Below are 19,212 nucleotides of genomic sequence, written 5' to 3'. Positions count from 1 at the left end.
TGGAGAGAGGAGCCTTGCGGGCTACAGTCCAAGTGGCCACAAAGAGTCAGACACGACTGGGTAACTGAGAATACACAGCATGTACTGAGTATAGCATAGAATATCAAGGTTCTAAAGTCTATAGCTGAGCTGAGGAACCAACAAGAAAAAATAAATGAAGCATTCTCTTTTTAACTTTTTATAAATTTATGTATTAACTGAAGGATAATTGCTTCACAGAATTTTGTTGTTTTCTGTGAAGACCTCAACATCAATCAGCCATATGTATGCATACACCCCCTCCCTTTTGAACCTCCCTCCCGTCTCCCTCCCCACCCCACCCCTCTAGGTCGATACAAAGCCCCTGTTCGAATTCCCTGAGACATACAGCAAATTCCCATAGGCTATCTATTTTACATATGGTAATATAAGTTTCCATGTTACTCTCTCCATACATCTCACCCTCTCCTCCTCTCTCCCTGTGTCCATAAGTCTGTTCTTTATATCTTTTTCTCCGCTGCTGACTTGCAAAAAAATTCATCAGTACCATCTTTCTAGATTGCAAATATATGCATTATATACAATATTTATTTTTCTCTTTCCGACTTGTGGCTCAGCTGGTAAAGAATCAGCCTGCAATATGGGAGACCTAGGTTCGATCCCTGGGTCAGGAGGATCCTCTAGAAAAGGAAATGTCAACTCTCTCCAGTTTTGTGGCCTGGAGAACTCCATGGACTGTATATTCCATGGGGTCACAAAGTTGGACACAACTGAGTGACTTTCACTTTCACTTTTTCACTCTATTTTCATCCACCTCATTAGAACTGACTCAAATGCATTCCTTTTATGGCTGAGTAATATTCCGTTGTGTATAGGTACCACAACTTCTTTATCCATTCAGTTGTTGATGGACAACTTCCATGGATTAATGGAATTTGTTGATGGATTCCTTCCAATAGGTTGCTTCCATGTTCTAGCTATTGTAAATAGTGCTGCAATGAACATTGGGATACATGTGTCTTTTTCAATTTTGGTTTCCTCAGGGTATATGCCTAGGAGTGGGATTGCTGGGTCATATGGTGGTTTTATTCCTAGTTTTTTTAAGGAATCTCCATACCGTCTTCCATAGTGGCTGTATCAATTTACATTCCCACCAACAGTGCAAGAGGGTTCCCTTTCTCCACACCTTCTCCAGCATTTATTTTTTGTAGACTTTTTGATGATGGTCATTCTGATCAGTGTGAGGTGATATCTTTGTAGTTCTGATTTGCATTTCTTTAATAATGAGCGATGCTGAGCATCCTTTCATATGTTTGTTAGCCATCTATATGTCTTCTTTGGAGAAATGTCTGTTTAGATCTTTTTCCCATTTTTTGATTGGATTGTTTGTTTTTCTGATATTGAGTTGTATGAGCTGCTTGTATATTTTGGAAATTAATCCTTTGTCAGTTGTTTTATTTGCTATTATTTTCTCCCATTCTGAGGGTTGTCTTTCACCTTGTTTACAGTTTCCTTTGCTGTGCAAAAGCTTTTAGGTTTAATGTTTCAGGCTAAAGCTGGATTCAATGAAATAGGTGAGGAATGGACTTTATATTAGACAAATGAGAAGAGAAACTGTAGTCACAGTTCAACATCAGAGTGTGGTCATGGCTCCCAAGGCTTGTCTGCAAGCTTATCTAATTTGGGATACACTTCCTGTTACTAGCAGATAAGGGTTAAAGGTACAACAACTACTCCAAAGGCAAAGCTTAACAGAAGCAACACAGTTGTAGAACATTGCTAGAAATGTTATTTCCATCTGCTTTGGAAGATGAAAATGTATTTTTCCCCAAGTATCCTATTACAGATGTAAATAAATAACTAACCATTTCTCACCACCACCATAAAAGAAACCCAGAAGTGAAAGTGTTAGTCGTTCATTGGTGTCTGACTCTTTGGGACCCCATGGATTATGGCCTGCCAGGCTCCTCTGTCCATGAATTCTCCAAGCAAGAATGCTGGAATGGATTGCCATGCCTTTCTCCAGGGGATTTCCCTGACTCAGAGATTGACTCCACCTGCACTGCAGGCAGATTCTTTACCATCTGAGCCACCAGGGAATCAAAAGAAACCCAAGGCAGAGAACTATTCTAAAAACTTGAAGTCCAAATTTGCCTACTAATCAATACCTCCTACAGAAGTCTTCTGTCAGCACAAACCTGGAATTAAATTTCAAAATCATCTTGTCAAAATGTATATCAGGTGACTTGGGAATCTGTCACAATTAACAGTCATTGTAAGTAAAAAAATATTATTTATACAATACCATGGGGTCTATATCTGAGATGCAAAAACAGGTTTGGATATTGGCTTATATCTCCCAGTAGATGACATATTTACCACCAAGCTGCAAACAGGGTCTCTGCAACACAAGCCACTTCAAAAGATTTGTACATTTCATTGCCTAATAAAACGCCTGATGAGAAACTTTTATTGTCATACATTTTCATATTTTTGAGCTCTGGCAAACACATTCCTGACAGCAAGGTAATCAATATGAATAAGGAAAGCCATTTTAAAGGAACTTTTAATCTTCAGAATTGAGGTTTGCATCAAAGTCTCCTTGATTTGCACACCCTCCCAAAGCATTTTTTCCCAATTATCTTTTGTGTTCTTTCTGGCCACTGCTGATGAGTAATTTTACAACACGAATGCTATTAAAATATGCACTCATGACCCCATTGTGATACAAAGCAAATAATGCACATGGGGAATGCAAGCACATAACTGCTAATCTTGCTTTTTAAATGCGTCTAAACTTGACCTATTGGAATGCTCATTATAGAATGCTTGACCGCTTAGCAAAACACAGGATGCAAGACACCATCTCAGGAAGGCAGATACCCTGAAAATAAAGCCCTTGAAGGATTGTAACGTGGTAGGAATTGATTGAGAAAAATGCAGTTACATGTAGTGAAGAGTAATCTGCTTAAACCCTACAAACAAGTCACTACTCCTTTTTTTTTTTTTAAGTCACTACTCCTAAAAGCTCTATAAATGAGGGCACTGTGGCAGCTGATTTGATCGATGAATGACTTTTAGATGAAAGAAAACAGTGAATAACAATGGAACATCAAGAGCGTACATTTAGAGATGCAGACAGCATAATGTCTTTTGTTGTTGTCGTTGTTTAGTTGCTAAGTCATGTCCCACTCTTTGTGACCCCATGGACTGTAGCCCACCAGGCTCCTCTGTCCATGGGATTTTCCAGGCAAGAATACTGGAGTGGGTGGCCATTTCCTTCTCCAGGACATCTTCCTGACCCAGGGATTGAACTCTTGTCTCCTGCAAGGACAAGCAGATTCTTTACCACTGAGCCAACAAAAAGTCCTTTACTCTGAAGCAAATATTTCTTATCCTGATGCAAGAAGGTTTTCCATTTTTGCATGCTTTAGAACCTAAACGTGACCGTAATCATGTATACTGAAGCATTTTTACTCATTCTGTCCACTCTAAAATGACAGGTTCACAGCCAGCACAGAAACACAAGATGGAATAAATCTTAGAGAAAATTCTGGTCTGCATCTTTCTGATGGGGAAATCACACAGCTAGTTTTCAAATGATTCTGGAACACAGGTGTCTGCAACAAAGCAGACCGCTCATATTCCACCTATTTAAATGTCAGACATACCTGTGAGCCATTATCCTATTATTCTTTATTTCGTGTAATGCATAAATTTCAAAAAATGGAGATGATGACATATTGGGGAAAATAAACCAAATTCTTCAAGCAGGACTTTCTGTACGGGTGTAAATATTTACAGTATAGTCAATGTTTGAGTGAGTGAGTGAAGTCGCTCAGTCATGTCTAACTCTTTGTGACCCCATAGACTGTAGCCTACCAGGCTCCTCTGTCCATGGGATTTTCCAGGCAAGAGTACTGGAGTGGGTTGCCATTTCCTTCGCCAGAGGATCTTCCCGACCCAGGGATCGAACCCGGGTCTCCCGCACTGTAGGCAGACGCTTTACTGTCTGAGCCGCCAGGGAAGCCCTACAGAAACTAAAGGTAACAGAAATTCTCAATAAAGCTGAGGTGAGTGGAGGAGGAACAGAACATCTTACAATAAGACTTATCCAGTCAGGCTTCTTTACTAAAAGTGGTTCCTGTGCTTTAGAAAATACGATTTGCCCTGCAGTATGTTTAAATCTTGTTATAACAACCAAACATTTTGTATTACATGCAGACAGGGATATTAGAAAGCCATGGCTCGTTAACACCACCTGAATATTACTCTCGGTAAAATAACCACACATCCTGGTTTTGCTTTTGGCACATTTCTGAAAATATGGAATAAAACTTTGTGCTGCATGGTACCCTGCTATAATTCAGGTTGATGTGGAACCCTCCAGGGACCTCAAATCCCAGCACCTGCTCCTCCACCTCAAGTAAATCAGATGTTGCCATTACTGCTATGATTTATTCCAGGCCTGAGTGCCTTATTCTCCTCTTCTTATATAGTGGAAAGTTTCTTGGCTGACAGGACCTGTTTCCTCACCAGAAATTGAACCTAGGCCATGACAGTGAGAGCTCAGAATCCTAACCATTCACTAGGCCACCAGGGAACTCCCGGGCGAGCCTGATCTGAAGGGAAGTGTCGGAAACCTCACTTATTAGTCTCTGTGAGGGAGTTTGCTGTGCTGAATCCCTCCTGTGACTGTGGGCAGCAGAGGACTGTCTATTCCACATGGTGAGGTCATCCATGTATGTATGGTTGTGGCGCAGGAAGGGGTATGCTGATTCTAAGCAATAAACAACATCTTTCAAACTTTCAATATAAATTTCCAAAGACTCACGTGGCCTACGGAAAAGGAAAAAACTGGAGTCTGGAATGGCTTTTTCTTAGGAACGGTTGACCTTTGAGGACATGGCCATTGAATTCCCTCAGGAGTGGGAATGCCTGGACTCTGCTTAGAGGGCCTTGTACAGGGGTGTGATGGCAGAGACCTGTAGGAACCTGATCTCTGTGGAGATCTTCTGATGGCAAATAGAAATTGTCAATAATCAAATATGAAAACTCATCATTAGAATTCATAATGAACATATTATATTTTATTAATTTTTCTGAAGAAGAAATATACATAGTTTCGACATCTTAAAATTATATAAATATTTCAGTGTTTTAATGAGCATAATTATGAGCTTGGAGAATAATGCCAAAACACAAAGAAACCAAAAATAAAATCCAAACCCCAAACCCAGCATAGTAAGTTTAGAGTCTAGAATTCCATAATTCCCAATTATACATCCTGCTGAACTGAAAGTTACAAGAGCGGTGAGAAGCTTGGAATTATACTACATTCAAAATCTTTCAAAGAACATTTCTTAAATATCACTCGTTTAATATCTTCACAAGTAATACTACTAGTGTGATCATTTGGTTTTTCATAGGATGAAAAAAGACTAACATATTCAAAATCCTGGAAAAAAATTCTTGATTATTACTGCCAAAGGCATGAAATTCATTTATAATGAAAGGAATTTTAGGAATATTTACCCAACCTTTATTTGTTTACCAAAACAATGAAGGTTTTCTACAATGTACCATAATTCTACAACAATAAACTTACATATATAAATAAGTGTATTTTTTCCCAATTCTTTAAGTATTGAATCTGACATAGTGCTTCTTCTCCAGCACTGTATAAAATCACACTTCCATTTAGCTCAACAAGAACCAAGTGCCTAGAATTCTGAGCATCTCACATTGTGATAAGTGAACTATGTTTTCTCCAATTGTGAACCTGCCACTACTGAATGCTTATTAATGAAAGTTGAAAAGTATCATTACACATTATTGTAGAATGTCATTTCATATAGGCAATTTTTCCTTAAATCTATCATAAAAATATTCTCTCACATACATATGCATATACATAATTTAAATACAAATATCTACAAAGCTTTGATGAAAATATATAATACGGTGTCTTTGTTAAGAGTAAGAAAAAAGATAATTTTATTTCCATCCAGGAAAAAATAGCTACAATGCAGGTGCTTTGTATAATTATTGCTACAAAGCTTTTTTAGAATTATTTCTAGTTCTAAGATTAAGGCCTTGTTTTAATTCACTAGGATGTCTCAAAAGCACCTGATTTTTCTCCATCAAACCTTAAATAAGCAGGTAACATGTATCACCCTCCAACAATTCCTAGTTCAACTCTCATAGATAAATACAGCTATCTCCAGCCACATTGTGCCTGATCTAAAATACTCAAGAGGAATTCAGAAGGCAGTTATACAGGACAAAAAGGTGGCTTTGTTTATAGAAATCTCAGGAGAGAGATAGTGGTGCCGATTTGCTTGTGGGTACTTCTCTACTTGCCCAGAAAATATAAATTCTTTTAGTTAACAATGGCTGTGACTCAGAAAAGCCTGTGTTTTTACATAGAGAAGTGTTTTGACTGTACTATCAAAACACCTATTAAGGAAGATTTGCCTGGAATGTATCCTTCTTCACCACCCTCTCCTCCTCTCCTCCGCATGCTTGCCATAGTACATCCTTGTGCGTTTAGTAGAGGTAGATATCATTTCTATATTTATGCACGTGGTCGAATGCTTTTCAGGGCTAAAGGCTACAAGTATTCTGATTTCTAACCCAGGATCCTGTTCACTGTACACACTGGAGGTGGCTGAATAAAATGATAAAATTAGCACACTCTCAGGGAAGAACAGAACTGCTGCCAATTATTCCCACTTTTTAAAGTGATGTTTACTTTTCCCAACTCTGAACTTAAATTTTAATGAAAAGAACAAGACCATAAAGACACTTTTCTCTTAATGCCATCAGGTGAGCAAATATTGGCTACCTTTAAATAAGAATATAACTGTACCTAGTGGGTACCCAGGTATGTGAGTCACGATGCCAAGCTGACTCAAGAGCTGCTATTTTCTTGAACTGGATAGTCTCTGGGGGGTTGCAGCTTAAACTGTGTAGCACATCTAATCACTGAACCTGGCGTTCAACCCAGGTCAGGTTCCAGCCCGCGTGTCATAAGGGATTTTGCACACCTGAAGGCTCAGCTTCCCAGGTGTTGCTAGTGGTAAAGAACCCACCTGCCGATGCCGGAGACTTAAGAAACACAGGTTAGATCCCAGAGTCGGGAAGATCCCCCGGAAGAGGGCATGGCAATCCACTTTAGTATTCTTGACTGGCGAATCCTCATGCACAGAAGGGCCTTGTGGGCTCCTGTCCATGGGGTCACAAAGAGTCAGACACAACTGAAGCAACTTAGCACGCAAGGCTCAGCTGGAGAGCTGAGTATATATAGCAGCCAATCCACTGGCTAAGGAGAAAGTGGTTAAATATTCCAAGGTATCCACTCCAGCTGAGCCCTATATACACACACACACACACACACACACACACATATATGGGCTTCCTGGTGGCTCAGATGGTAAAGACTCCGCCAGCAGTGCCAGAGACCTGGGTTTGATCCCTGGGTTGGGGAGATCCCCTGGAGAAGGGCATGGCAACCCACTCCAGTGTTCCTGCCTGGAGAATCCCCATGGAGAGAGGAGCCTGGCAGGCTACAGTCTATGGGATCACAAAGAGTCGGACACGACTGAGAGAATTGTGCATATATATATATATATATACACACACACACACTGTGCTGTATATATACAGTAGGCAAGCTTGCCTCCCATATTATTCCTTGGGGATATTTCTCACCACTAAAATGAATTTTATAGTTATCCTAAAATGATAACTATCTTTAGATGAATGTGCTGATGTAGGTGAACAGATACACCGTTGATAAAGCAGAACGTCTTTCTCAGCATCTGCCTTTTTAGGAAGATGTCACTCTCTGGGTAGAAGGAGAAGTGCTGGGAAATATGACCTTGCAGTGACAGAATGTCAATGCGCAGCACTGGCAGCTGAAGCAGAGTGTGGCAGCCTCCCTTTATTGCCACATTTACTAAAGCATTTATGTGGTGCTGGTCCTCATCAAAATATCGGGGTTGTCTCCAGGTCAACTGGCAGCTCATCAAAGCTCTAATTCTTATAGAAGTCAAATAGAAATCTGATCAAAAGTAAAGTGTCTACAAAAATTCAAGTAACAATGATAATGAGAAGATTCCTAAAGAGGAACCAAAGACAATATTCTTTACATTTTTCCAAACCAGAGTAATAGCTAGTTTTGTCACACATTTGAGCATCTATGCTATGAAAAAAAAAAAAAAAGCATTAATGTGTCCTGATCTGTTAAACAGCTTTTCTTTCTTTGATTCCCCTTTTCTCCCTTCCAGTTTTGCTCCTATGAGGCATTTCCTGCCCTTACCAATTCTTAAATTACCGTATTAAGACTCTGCATTAAGACTACTGGGTATTTTGCACCAGTGTAAAATACAATAAAAATCTATTTTTAGATTCTATAAACAAGAACATCAAACTTTTGTATAGGAGAAAATAAAAATTCTGTGTATTAGCTTCAGAAACATTATTGGTGTCTGTTCTAAAACAATGCTGCTTAACTCTGCTAATTTTAAATGATTCACATGACCTTTTTTTCTCTTTTCCCTTATTGGACACTTCTTTGCTAAGTATTGGAAGTCTGCTTTTTTTCTTTGGAAAACCTCATCTAGCTAGCTTTTGCAACTCTGTCCTTTGAGAATACTACGGAATGAAATAAAGAAGTTGGGGTAATGGAGGGGAGATTTAGACAAGGAAAAAGAGTTTTCATTGTTCTGTGGTAGTAGAACTAAATGTCCATCTTACTATGCTTGATTTCATTTATTTCCTGTCTCAGGAGTTTACAAAAAACTGACTGTCTTCTCCTGAACAAGAAGTGTGTTATGGTCATGTGAATAGAGAACCAAAGTCATTTGTTTTAATATCAACATTTCCCTGGGTGGTTAGAAAGCTGTTGAAGTTATGACTTTGGTCTATGACTCTAAATTTAAAATTACAATATTAGCATTTCTTAGAAACTATACTGCTACATATTTCTCCATAAACTCCTGGAAAACATAATCTCTTTACCACCACTGACACATTTTAAAACTGCTATCTGGAAATAGGTTCTAATCAGCAAAACATATAAGACTGAGTAAGAAATTAGAAAAGACATAGGGGGAAAGACTGATTTTCTTTATCTGAATGTGGAATTAACACTCATACATTATTTTCCACCTAGCACTAGAGTTTACGGGGAGGTTCAAGCCAACAGATGTGACTTATTAGATGTATTTGTCACACGGAGGGGGAAAGCCCCTTTCAGTAGCAGAGATGACTAAAGTTTAGTCTGTGACAAACTCAATGGATGACTTGAAGCAAGTTTTCATCTCCCTGTGGCCTCAGATTCTTCAACTGCACAATCAGAGTAGTTCCAGCTTCAGCACTTTGGTGTTCAGTTGCTCAGTCGTGTCTGACTTTTTGTGACCCCACGAACTGCAGCACGCCAGGCTTTCCTGTCCTTCACTCTCTCCCAGAGTTTGCTCAAACTCATGTCCATTGAGTCAGTGATGCCATCCAACCATCTCATCACTTTATGTTTCTACTATTAAAGTATCCTGTATAACACAAGAAAAGGAATCTGCTTATCGGAGAAGCACTTTAAAATGTGTCTCATGGGGTGTTTAGAAAAACTACTCTTCCACTGAGTTTACCATCCTTAAAGAAAAGAAACACATCTTTTTTACTTAAATTTTTTTCTTATTAGTATAATATTCTTTATCACCAACTTGATCTATTGATGACAATCCTGGCCCATTTGCTTCCAGCAAGCCTCTTTAATGATGACTTATAATTTAAATCCATTACGTGATGTTAATGCTTCAAACAAACTCTGATTTGGGGGTTATGAGTAACATGGATACATTGACTAAATCAATTCAGCCTGTGCTTTGTTTACACTGCTTTATTTCTTTGTTTTAAACGTTTATACCATCACAATGCCTGAGTGGTGTTTAAAGTCACTAAATTAAAAAAAAATAACACTATCAATCATCTAAACTTTAACTTGAATTTAAAAAAACAAAGACAAAATGAAAAAACACCCCAAAAGACAAAAACAGCAAGCTCTAAATGTACGTGAGTGGGGTCTGTGTGTATGTGTGTGAATCTGAGTTTACTATTATAAAATTGATACGTAAAAAATCACAAAATCCCTTACACAAAACAGGAGATCCAAAAAAGATTAAAAACTGAATGGTAAATTCCACTGGATTCTTGGTCTGGGGGAATATAAAGAGAATTTCCTTTCCTTTGTCTACATAGTTCATTTCTTAGAACAATCCTATAAAAAAATTGATAGTTTCCTCCAAAAAAATCAGAGAACTGAAAGGTATAGGTTAAAAACAATTAACAATTATAAAGATGATGCTCTGTTTGTGTGTGTGCTCAGTAGCTGAGTCACGTCCAACTTATTGCTACCCTGGGGACTGCAGCCCGCCAGGCTGCTCTTTCATGGCCTTCTCCAGCTGGGAATACCGGACTGGGTTGCCGTGATCTCCTCCAGGGGATCTTCCTGACCCAGGGATCAAAGTCGTGTCTTCTGTGTCTCCTGTGTCCCCTGCATTGCAGGTGGATTCTTAACCCACTGAACCCCGTAAAACCCTTATTTTGTTCAGAGGTTCTCAAAAAGGAGCCACTGCTTTTGGAGATTGTGGGCCTGCCAAAATTAAATGTAATATTTTGTAAGTGTGTCACAATATTCATTTTAATCAAGTTCTCAAAAATATACATTACTAAAAAGACTAATAACTACAGGTCTGGTCCAAATGAGACATCTTCATCCCAGAGTGAAGAGCAATTTTCCGTAGTCACACCATTAGCCAGGGACATTAACAGCCCCAGGACTGAAATGCCTACGGTTACACTGCTGCACACTCAACTTTGTGCCATCTCGTGAAAAAACTCTGCCTGCTTTATCTTTTGCCAACCTAAAGGAAGCTTACAGAGATTTTAAGGATACCATTTCAATTTTAACATTTATTGTTATTAAAATTACTTTTTAAAGATCAGTCTGATAAGAATTAGCCCCAGAAAAAGAATTCCTCAAAACAAAACAAAGCTCTCATACACACAGGATGAAGTCCTAGCTTCATTCCTACTTATAGAAGCAAAAATTACCTATGTCTAACACTCAGCATTTGAACATCCACTGGAATAAATAAAATAGGCAAAGAGTTTCATCTAGTATAGCAGACCTACTTGGAAAGATCATTCTTCTTCCGCCAGTTTTACTGAAATGAGATTTATTAACATAATCACATAAATAAATTATAATTAGTAAAGAATGTTGCATGTAAGCCTGTACTAACTCTTTTCTTTTTACCAGTTTTCTCCTGTTATGTGTTTTTATGAAAATTATTTTTATTTGAGAAAGTATTGCCAAGATGTACTGGTTATTAAATATGCCTTCAGAGCTAAATCTGCAGGAACATTGCACATTTCCCATATCTTTTTCTGACTCACTTTCCTTCCAGAGAGAACAAGAAAGAGTTCCAAGGAGAGGAAGAAATAGCTGTAATATGTTTATGGGCATTTAATGCTTGGTGGTTTAGCATGCTTGATTGCTATTGGTGAGTCAGAGCAAAAAGATGACAGTAGAATCTATCATGTTATGTTATCTCATGGAAAATTTTAACAAAGGCAAGACAAGCTATGTTGCTGATTTCAGCAATGTGCTATATTTCATAGCAAGTCTACAAAAGAAAACTACTAAATTGTAAAAATGCCTTAATTCTTAAGGAAGTGAAATATATTTTCTGAGCTGAGAATATAATGGGCAGGGAGCATAAGCTGATAGGATCACACAGCACAGTCCCTACAGTGACTTTAAACTCAGTAATTCTGTATCAAGACCCAGAATGCCAGACAGTGCAACACTAATATTCTTGATTCAGAACTTAAATTTCCATAACTGATTAAGTATTTCCTCTTGTATAAAGAGTAAAATACAGGTTTCCTATTCAAGGAAGTGACCACACTTTGTCTCCATTATAAACCAATGTGTGAAAAAAAGAGAAAAAATTTATATCTCAGTGACCACTGGCAGACACAATACCCTTTGGTCTTCAAAATGCAGACTAAGAGACTAAAACCTAAAGATAAACTACACTGGGGGAAAAAGGAAATAATAATGGAGGTCAAAATGCTGAAAAAGGAAAAAAAATTATCAGTCTGTAAGTCCCTTTATAATTTACATTAATGATATTTCCTCATTAAAATGCAATAGTATAGATTAAATAAATTGGGAATGGAAAGGAGTGATTAAATCATCGTGTCTAACACATGCCAAGGGAGGGCAGGAACAAAGATGAAAGAAAAATATTTAAAAAATCAATAGATATTATATCAATAGATACTATATCAGCATCTGCAAAAGGTTCATTGAGCATAAAGCCTACAGATATCAAGTATTAGCATCAGTAGTGAGCAAGCGGCACAGAGTACCCGTATCAACTCAGAATCCTGTGCTGTATTTTCAGACACCTAGTATGTTGGCCTGGAGCTGTTCTAAATCAATGCTTCTCTGTTTATACTCATGTAGAAAATGTAATCTGAGTTTCAATGCATTTTTAATTTTGTTCAATCTTGCATTTGTTCAACCAAAAACAATTTAAAAGAGAACCAAGGCTATCAGCCTCACAATGAGCAAGTGCAACTCCTCACTAGGGAGTTCTTGAATCTGCCATAAAAATCAACAGTGTGCACCTAATAGTTTTCTTTTAATCTGAGCAGTGAAAAGTGAATAATCACATCAGATATCCTTCAGGGCCTCTTTGGTTTCCAGATTAAATGTGTAATGTGACCTGTCATCCTGCCACATTCTCTCTGCATTTCCATTTTAAATAATCATAAATAAGAAAACCTTGCTACTGTTTGGCATGACACAGCTGTTTGATTCAGCTGCATTTCAAAGCTTTAGAAATTGCACTCATTCCTTCTTTAGAGTCCTTGTTCATCTCAGAGGTTTTCAACTGAAAGATTCTTTATTGTACTCAAATCTTGTCCCATAGGAATTGTTTCGATTACTCAGCTTATGAAGAGTCTTAGAAATCGAATTGGGTCCACAGCAAAAAACACCAACTGTTTTCCTGGAAAGACAAAGAGAGAAAATGGAAAATCAGATGGAAAATCAGGCAGAACATGACAAGTATGTTTCAGTAGTGTGTTTAAAGTGTTAATAAAGTTAATTTCTTGATGTATACATCTTTGTATTCAAATAATTTCCCAACCACTGTATTACCAAATTTAAGAGAAGATATTTTATTTACCTCATGCTTTCTATGCTAGAAATCAAGATAATTCAAAAAATATAACACATATTTGTTAATTATCAGAGAGACTGAGCAGTCTGCATGTCACTGATGAGAGCAGAAATCAAGTCAAGAGCAACTGATAGATGTCAACTGCCTCACATGTGACATATGAACAGATTCCCATCCACCCTGGACCATATCAGTTCTTCTCATACTTGATGCTTTGCAGACAATTTTCTTCTCTAAAGATCTCATGGATTTTTACCAGACATGGTGAATAAGACAAAAGACAAGGAAGCTATTACCCATTTGGAAGAATAATTTTAAGTGACTAATTTATGTCCACATTAAAACAAAAAGAATATTAATCTGGATACGTTTTCTTTTATTTATGTTCCACAATAATTGTAACAAATGCCAAGCAGGTTTTATTATTCACCAATATTTCAGTAGACAAATTATACATATTCCTAACAAATAGAATAAATACATTCTATGAAATGACTACTATTTCACATTGATTTTCTTCAAAGTTTGTTGATCTGTATTGAATTCTTCCTAAGATATCAAAATGATTAATGATTCTAATCACAGCTTGGACAAATACAGTATGTATTCATTATCTGAGAATAATTGTTGCTGAACAGAAAAATAATCCATTTAAATGGGTACCTAAATTTATAATAAATACTGAAAATATAGGCTTATTGAAAACTTTTAACCTTGAAAAATGAAACAAAGAACCACAAAATAAATTTCTACTTGCACCCATGATGGAGTAATAGGGACTAGATTTACCCTCTTCCATTTAAAAAATAGGACAAAACAAAGAATATATAAAACTATTATTTCCAGATATGGGCCAACAGGCAGCACAGAACTGTTCATCCCTAAGAAAAATGAAAAAAATAAGGTGAGCACAAAAATTGTCTCTACTTGTTGCCTGAAGGTGATTTAAAAGATGAAGCACAAGAGGGGTGGAAGGCGGGGAGCTCAAGAGGGAGAGGATATATACATAATTGTGACTGATTTGCACTGATGTACAGCAGACACCACCACAACATTGTAAAGCAATTATCCTCCAATTAAAAAAAAATTAAAAATAACGTAACAAATGATTTAAAAAAGAAGCTGAAGCTCATAAGAGGGAAACCCATGCAGAGACTGGTGGTCTTACTGAGTTAAAGAGAAAGGAATGGAGTTCATGAAGACTAAAGCAGCTATACGGAAAGTGAGGTGATATCAAAAGAAAGAAGCTCTGGATATCTGCAGGGAAGTATCTTGAAGTCTTTGGCTGAGTGCTAATCTCCTTGTGAAGCTGGGCAAAGAACTACTAGGAAGAAGCCGGCCAAAAAATTCTGAGTTTATATAAGGTTATCAACAATTCATATTACCACAAGCTAAAATGGAAATACCTACATATAATATATTGGCAATGGATAGGAGACTTTAAAAGGTATTACCTTATTTGCAAAGGGTAGGCAGGATTTGCTAAAATTAGCCTTAGACTGGGCTTCCCTGGTGGCTCAGAGGGTAAACTGTCTGCCTGCAATGTGGGAGACCTGGGTTTGATCCCTGGGTTGGGAAGATCCCCTGCAGAAGGAAATGGCAAGCCATTGCAATGTTCTTGCCTGGAGAATCCCATGGACGGAGCAGCCTGGTAGGCTACAGTCCATGACTGAGCGACTTCACCTACTCACCTTACTTTCAGCCTTAGACTGCAGGGCGCTCTGGCCTCATACTGTGTGTGCAAGTGTGCTCAGTTGCATCCAACTCTGCAACCCGGTGGACTGTAGTCCACGATGCTCCTCTGTCCATTGGATTTACCAGGCAAGAGTACTGGAGTGGGTTGCCATTTCCTCCTCCAGGGGATCTTCCTGACATTACTAACATAGCTTAAAAGCCAGCTCTGGAAAGATCAAACTAAACCCAAGTAACAAAACTGTATGCCAGAAACAAGTGCAACAGTACTGAAAAGAATAAATAAATTTTGGCATTAGACATCTAAAAGTACAAAATTGTTGTTGTTGAGTCACTCACTTTTGTCCTGCTCTTTGTGACCCCATTAACTGCAGCATACCAGGCTTCCCTATCCTTCACTATCTCACAGAGTTTGTTCAAACTCATGTCCATTGAGTCAGTGATGACATCAAACCATCTCATCCACTGTTGCCCCCTTCTCTTTGCCTCAATCTTTCCTAGCATCAATGTCTTTTCCAGTGAGCTGGCTCTTCGCATCATGTGGCCAAAGTTTTGGAGCTTCAACTTCAGCAAGTCCTTCCAATGACTATTTAGGGTTGGTTTCCTTTAGGACTGAGTGGTTTGATTCCTTGCTAGTCAAGGGACTCTCAAGAGTCTTCTCCAGCATCACAGTTTGAGCATAAATTCTTCAGTGCTCAGCTATTTTTATTATTCAGATCTCACATCCATACATGACTACTGGAAAAAACATAGCTTTGACTGTACAGACCTTTGTAGGCAAAGTAATGTCTCTGCTTTTTAATACACAGTTTAGGCTTGCCATTGCTTTTTTTCTAAGGAGCAAGTGTCTTTTAATTTCTTGGCTGCAGTCACCAACTGTGGTGATTCTGGAGCCCAAGAAAATAAAATCTGTTATTGTCTAGTTTTCCCCCACCTATTTGCCATTAAGGGATGGGACTGGAGGCCATGATCTTCATTTTTTGAATGTTGAGTTTTATCCAGCTCTTTCACTCTCCTCTTTCACACTCATCAAGAGGCTGTTTAGCTCCTCTTTGCTGTCTGCCATTAGAGTGATATCATCTGCGTATCTGAGGTTGTTGATATTTCTCCCTGCAATCCTGATTCCAGTTTGTGAGTCATTCCTCCCAAATCAAAAAATTACCAAAAATGTATGTAACAAGAAATTATGAATTGTAACTAAGTGTTAGGGGTTGAATCTTGCCCCTCCCCCAAATTAACAGATTGAAACTCTAACCTTCAGTACCCCAGAGTGTGGCTATACTGGGATGTAGGGCCATTAAGCTAGAATGATGTTATTAGGGTGAACCTTATTGCAATCTGAGTAGGGTCCTTATGAGAGAAGGCATTAAAGATACACTAGAGATGCACATACACAGATAAAAGAATGACCATGTGAAGATACAGCAGGAGGGTGGTCCTCTGCAATGCAAGGAGGGTCTCAGAGGAAATCAACCCTTGTTTTTGTTGTTCAGTTGCTTAGTCATGTCTGACTCTTTGGGATTCCATGTACTGCAGCACGCCAGGCCTCCCTGTCCCTCACCATCTCCTGGAGCCTGCCGAAACTCATGTCCATTGAGTCAATGATGCCATCAAACCATCTCATCCTCCATTGTCCCCTTCTCCTTTTGCCTTCAATCTTTCCCAGCATCAGGGTCTTTTCCAACGAGTCAGCTCTTCGCATTGGGAGGCCAAAGTATTGAAGCTTCAGCTTCAGCATCAGTCCTTCCAATGAACATTCAGGCCTGATTTCCTTTACAATTGACTGGTTTGATCTCCTTGCAGTCCAAGGGACTCTCAAGAGTCTTCTCCAACACCACAATTCAAAAGCAGCAATTCTTTGGTGTTCAGCCTTCTTTATGGTCCAGCTCTCACATCCATACATGACTACTGGAAAAACCATAGCTTTGACTACACGGACCTTTGTTGGCAAAGCAATGTCTCTGTTTTTTAATACGCTATGTTTCTCACAGCTTTTCTTTCAAGGAGCAAGCGTCTTTTAATTTCTTGTCTGCAGGAACCATCTGCAGTGATTTTGGAGCCCCCCAAAATAAAGTCTGTCACTGTTTCCTGCTATTACCTTAAATTTCAGTTCCCAGAATGGTGAGAACGTAAACTTATTTAATCCATCAACCCTGTGGAATTTTACTATGGAAGGCCTAGCAAACTAATAAAGAAGAAAAGATCAGTCAAAAATGATCAGGACAAAAATGACAGAAATGATGGAATTACCAGATATGGTCATTGAAACAGTGATGAGAAACATGCTTCATATGTTTAAGGTTAAGCATCAGCTTGATGAGAAAGGAAAAAGATTTTTTAAAGGCCTAAATGGAAATTCTAGAGATTAAATGTAAATTTAAAATGATAAATATACTACGGGTTACCTAATGGGTTAACAGAAGAATATGCACTGAAGAAGAAAAGATAAGCAAACCTGAAGATATAGCAGCAGAATCTATCCAAATGGATGCACAGAAAGAACAAAAATGGGCAGAAAAGTACATGGAGCCTCAAGGTCAAAAGGGACAATAGCAGGCAATCTTTCATATGTTATCAGAGTCTCAAGACAAATAAGACAGAAAGGAAAGAAAAAATGAAGAAATAATTGCCAACATTTTGCAAATTTGATAAAACAAACAAATCCAATGATCTAATGAACCCTAAGGAGAGATATTACTTTGCCAACAAAGGTCCGTCTAGTCAAGGCTATGATTTTCCCTGTGGTCATGTATGGATGTGAGAGTTGGACTGTGAAGAAGACTGAGCGCTGAAGAATTGGTGCTTTTGAACTGCGGCGTTGGAGAAGAGTCTTGAGAGTCCCTTGGACTGCAAGGAGATCCAACCAGTCCATTCTAAAGATCAGTCCTGGGGGTTCTTTGGGAAGACTGATGCTAAAGCTGAAACTCCAGTACTTTGGCCACCTCATGCGAAGAGTTGACTCATTGGAAAAGACTCTGATGCTGGGAGGGATTGGGGGCAGGAGGAGAAGGGGACGACAGAGGATGAGATGGCTGGATGGCATCACTGACTCAATGGACGTGAGTCTGAGTGAACTCCAGGAGTTGGTGATGGACAGGGAGGCCTGGCGTGCTGCGATTCATGGGGTCACAAAAAGTCGGACACGACTGAGTGACTGAACTGAACTGAACTGAAGGAGGATATCCACATACACACAACATTATAGGCAACAAATGAAACTCTGAAAATCAGTTACAAAGAGAACAACATGAAAGCAGCTGGCAGAGGTAGGGGTGGAGACACATTTACAAATAATAAGTAGAAGGTGAAGGAGATTAAGGATAGACTTCTTGTCACAAACTGTGTTAAGTCAGAGGCAATGAAGTGAAATCTTCAAAGTGCTAAAAGACCAAATAAGGTCAACTATTCTATCTCAAGCAAATTCTATACCAAACAAAAATATTGTAATTTTCAAGATTAAAGACATACAAACTTTTCTAACAGAAGGTAAGGGAATTTATCACTAGTGAATTAGCCCTTTAAGGTATATAAATGGAATTCATCAGAAATCATATAGAAATGTAAATCTATAGCAGAAAGAAACACAAGATTATAAATCAACTACACTCCAATAAAAATAAATTTAAAAACTGAAATGTAATCAAAAACCATTGTAGGTATGACATTTTAGAGTAAATATATTACGAAATAAAACAATTTGTATGCAGCTAGAAAAAAAAGAAATGTAAATCTATCCAAAGCTATGAAGGACACCATAAATGGTGAATCTGTAAATAAGTATACTGAATATTTTGTCTAATTTTTGATCTCTTTAAAATATAATTGATATTTAAAACAAAAGTAGTAATGAATTATGGCGTTTATAGTACATGTAGAAAAAGATGAATAAGAACAAAAGCCAAAGAGATGTAGGGGGATGGAAGTGCATGAGGTGGGATAATATTGTTTGAAATACACTATGATAAGCTAATGTTATACAATATAAAGCTATAGAAATGCTTCTCCAATATCAACTTCATTAGCATCATCTAAGATAATTCACAGACCACAGATAGCAAGGCCCTATTCCTAGATGCTCTGATTCAGCAGATCTTGGATCTTTAATAATTTGTTTTTCCAACAAGTTTCCAAGTTATGTTGTTCAAGGATTACAACTTGGGAAAAAATTCCTTAGGAAAGTAACTAAAGTCAAACAGAGAAGTAAGGCTAGTGTGCCACTACAGGAGAAAAAAATGGAATCATAAAAAAGTACTAAATTGAAAAGAAAGTAAAGAAAGGAGGA

The 19,212-nt window shown here is 38.1% G+C and overlaps 1 protein-coding gene across 2 annotated transcripts in view; it reads right to left on the bottom strand.

The window, feature by feature from the left end:
- Nucleotides 1–5,047: 5,047 nt before the first annotated feature.
- The window catches only part of NOX4 (NADPH oxidase 4), a 187,446-nt gene continuing 173,281 nt past the window's right edge, over nucleotides 5,048–19,212 (bottom strand). For both annotated transcript variants that reach the window (XM_005896256.2, XM_005896258.2), the window contains exon 18: nucleotides 5,048–13,064. In XM_005896256.2, coding sequence (XP_005896318.1) covers nucleotides 12,944–13,064 — 121 coding nt within the window. In that variant the 3' untranslated portion in view covers nucleotides 5,048–12,943. The remainder of the gene's footprint in view (nucleotides 13,065–19,212) is intronic.

The sequence above is a fragment of the Bos mutus genome, chromosome 29 (genome assembly GCF_027580195.1).
Source record: "Bos mutus isolate GX-2022 chromosome 29, NWIPB_WYAK_1.1, whole genome shotgun sequence".
NCBI lineage: Eukaryota > Metazoa > Chordata > Mammalia > Artiodactyla > Bovidae > Bos > Bos mutus.
Note: the sequence above shows the minus strand (reverse complement) of the source record. Positions and strands in the feature narration are given on the sequence as shown.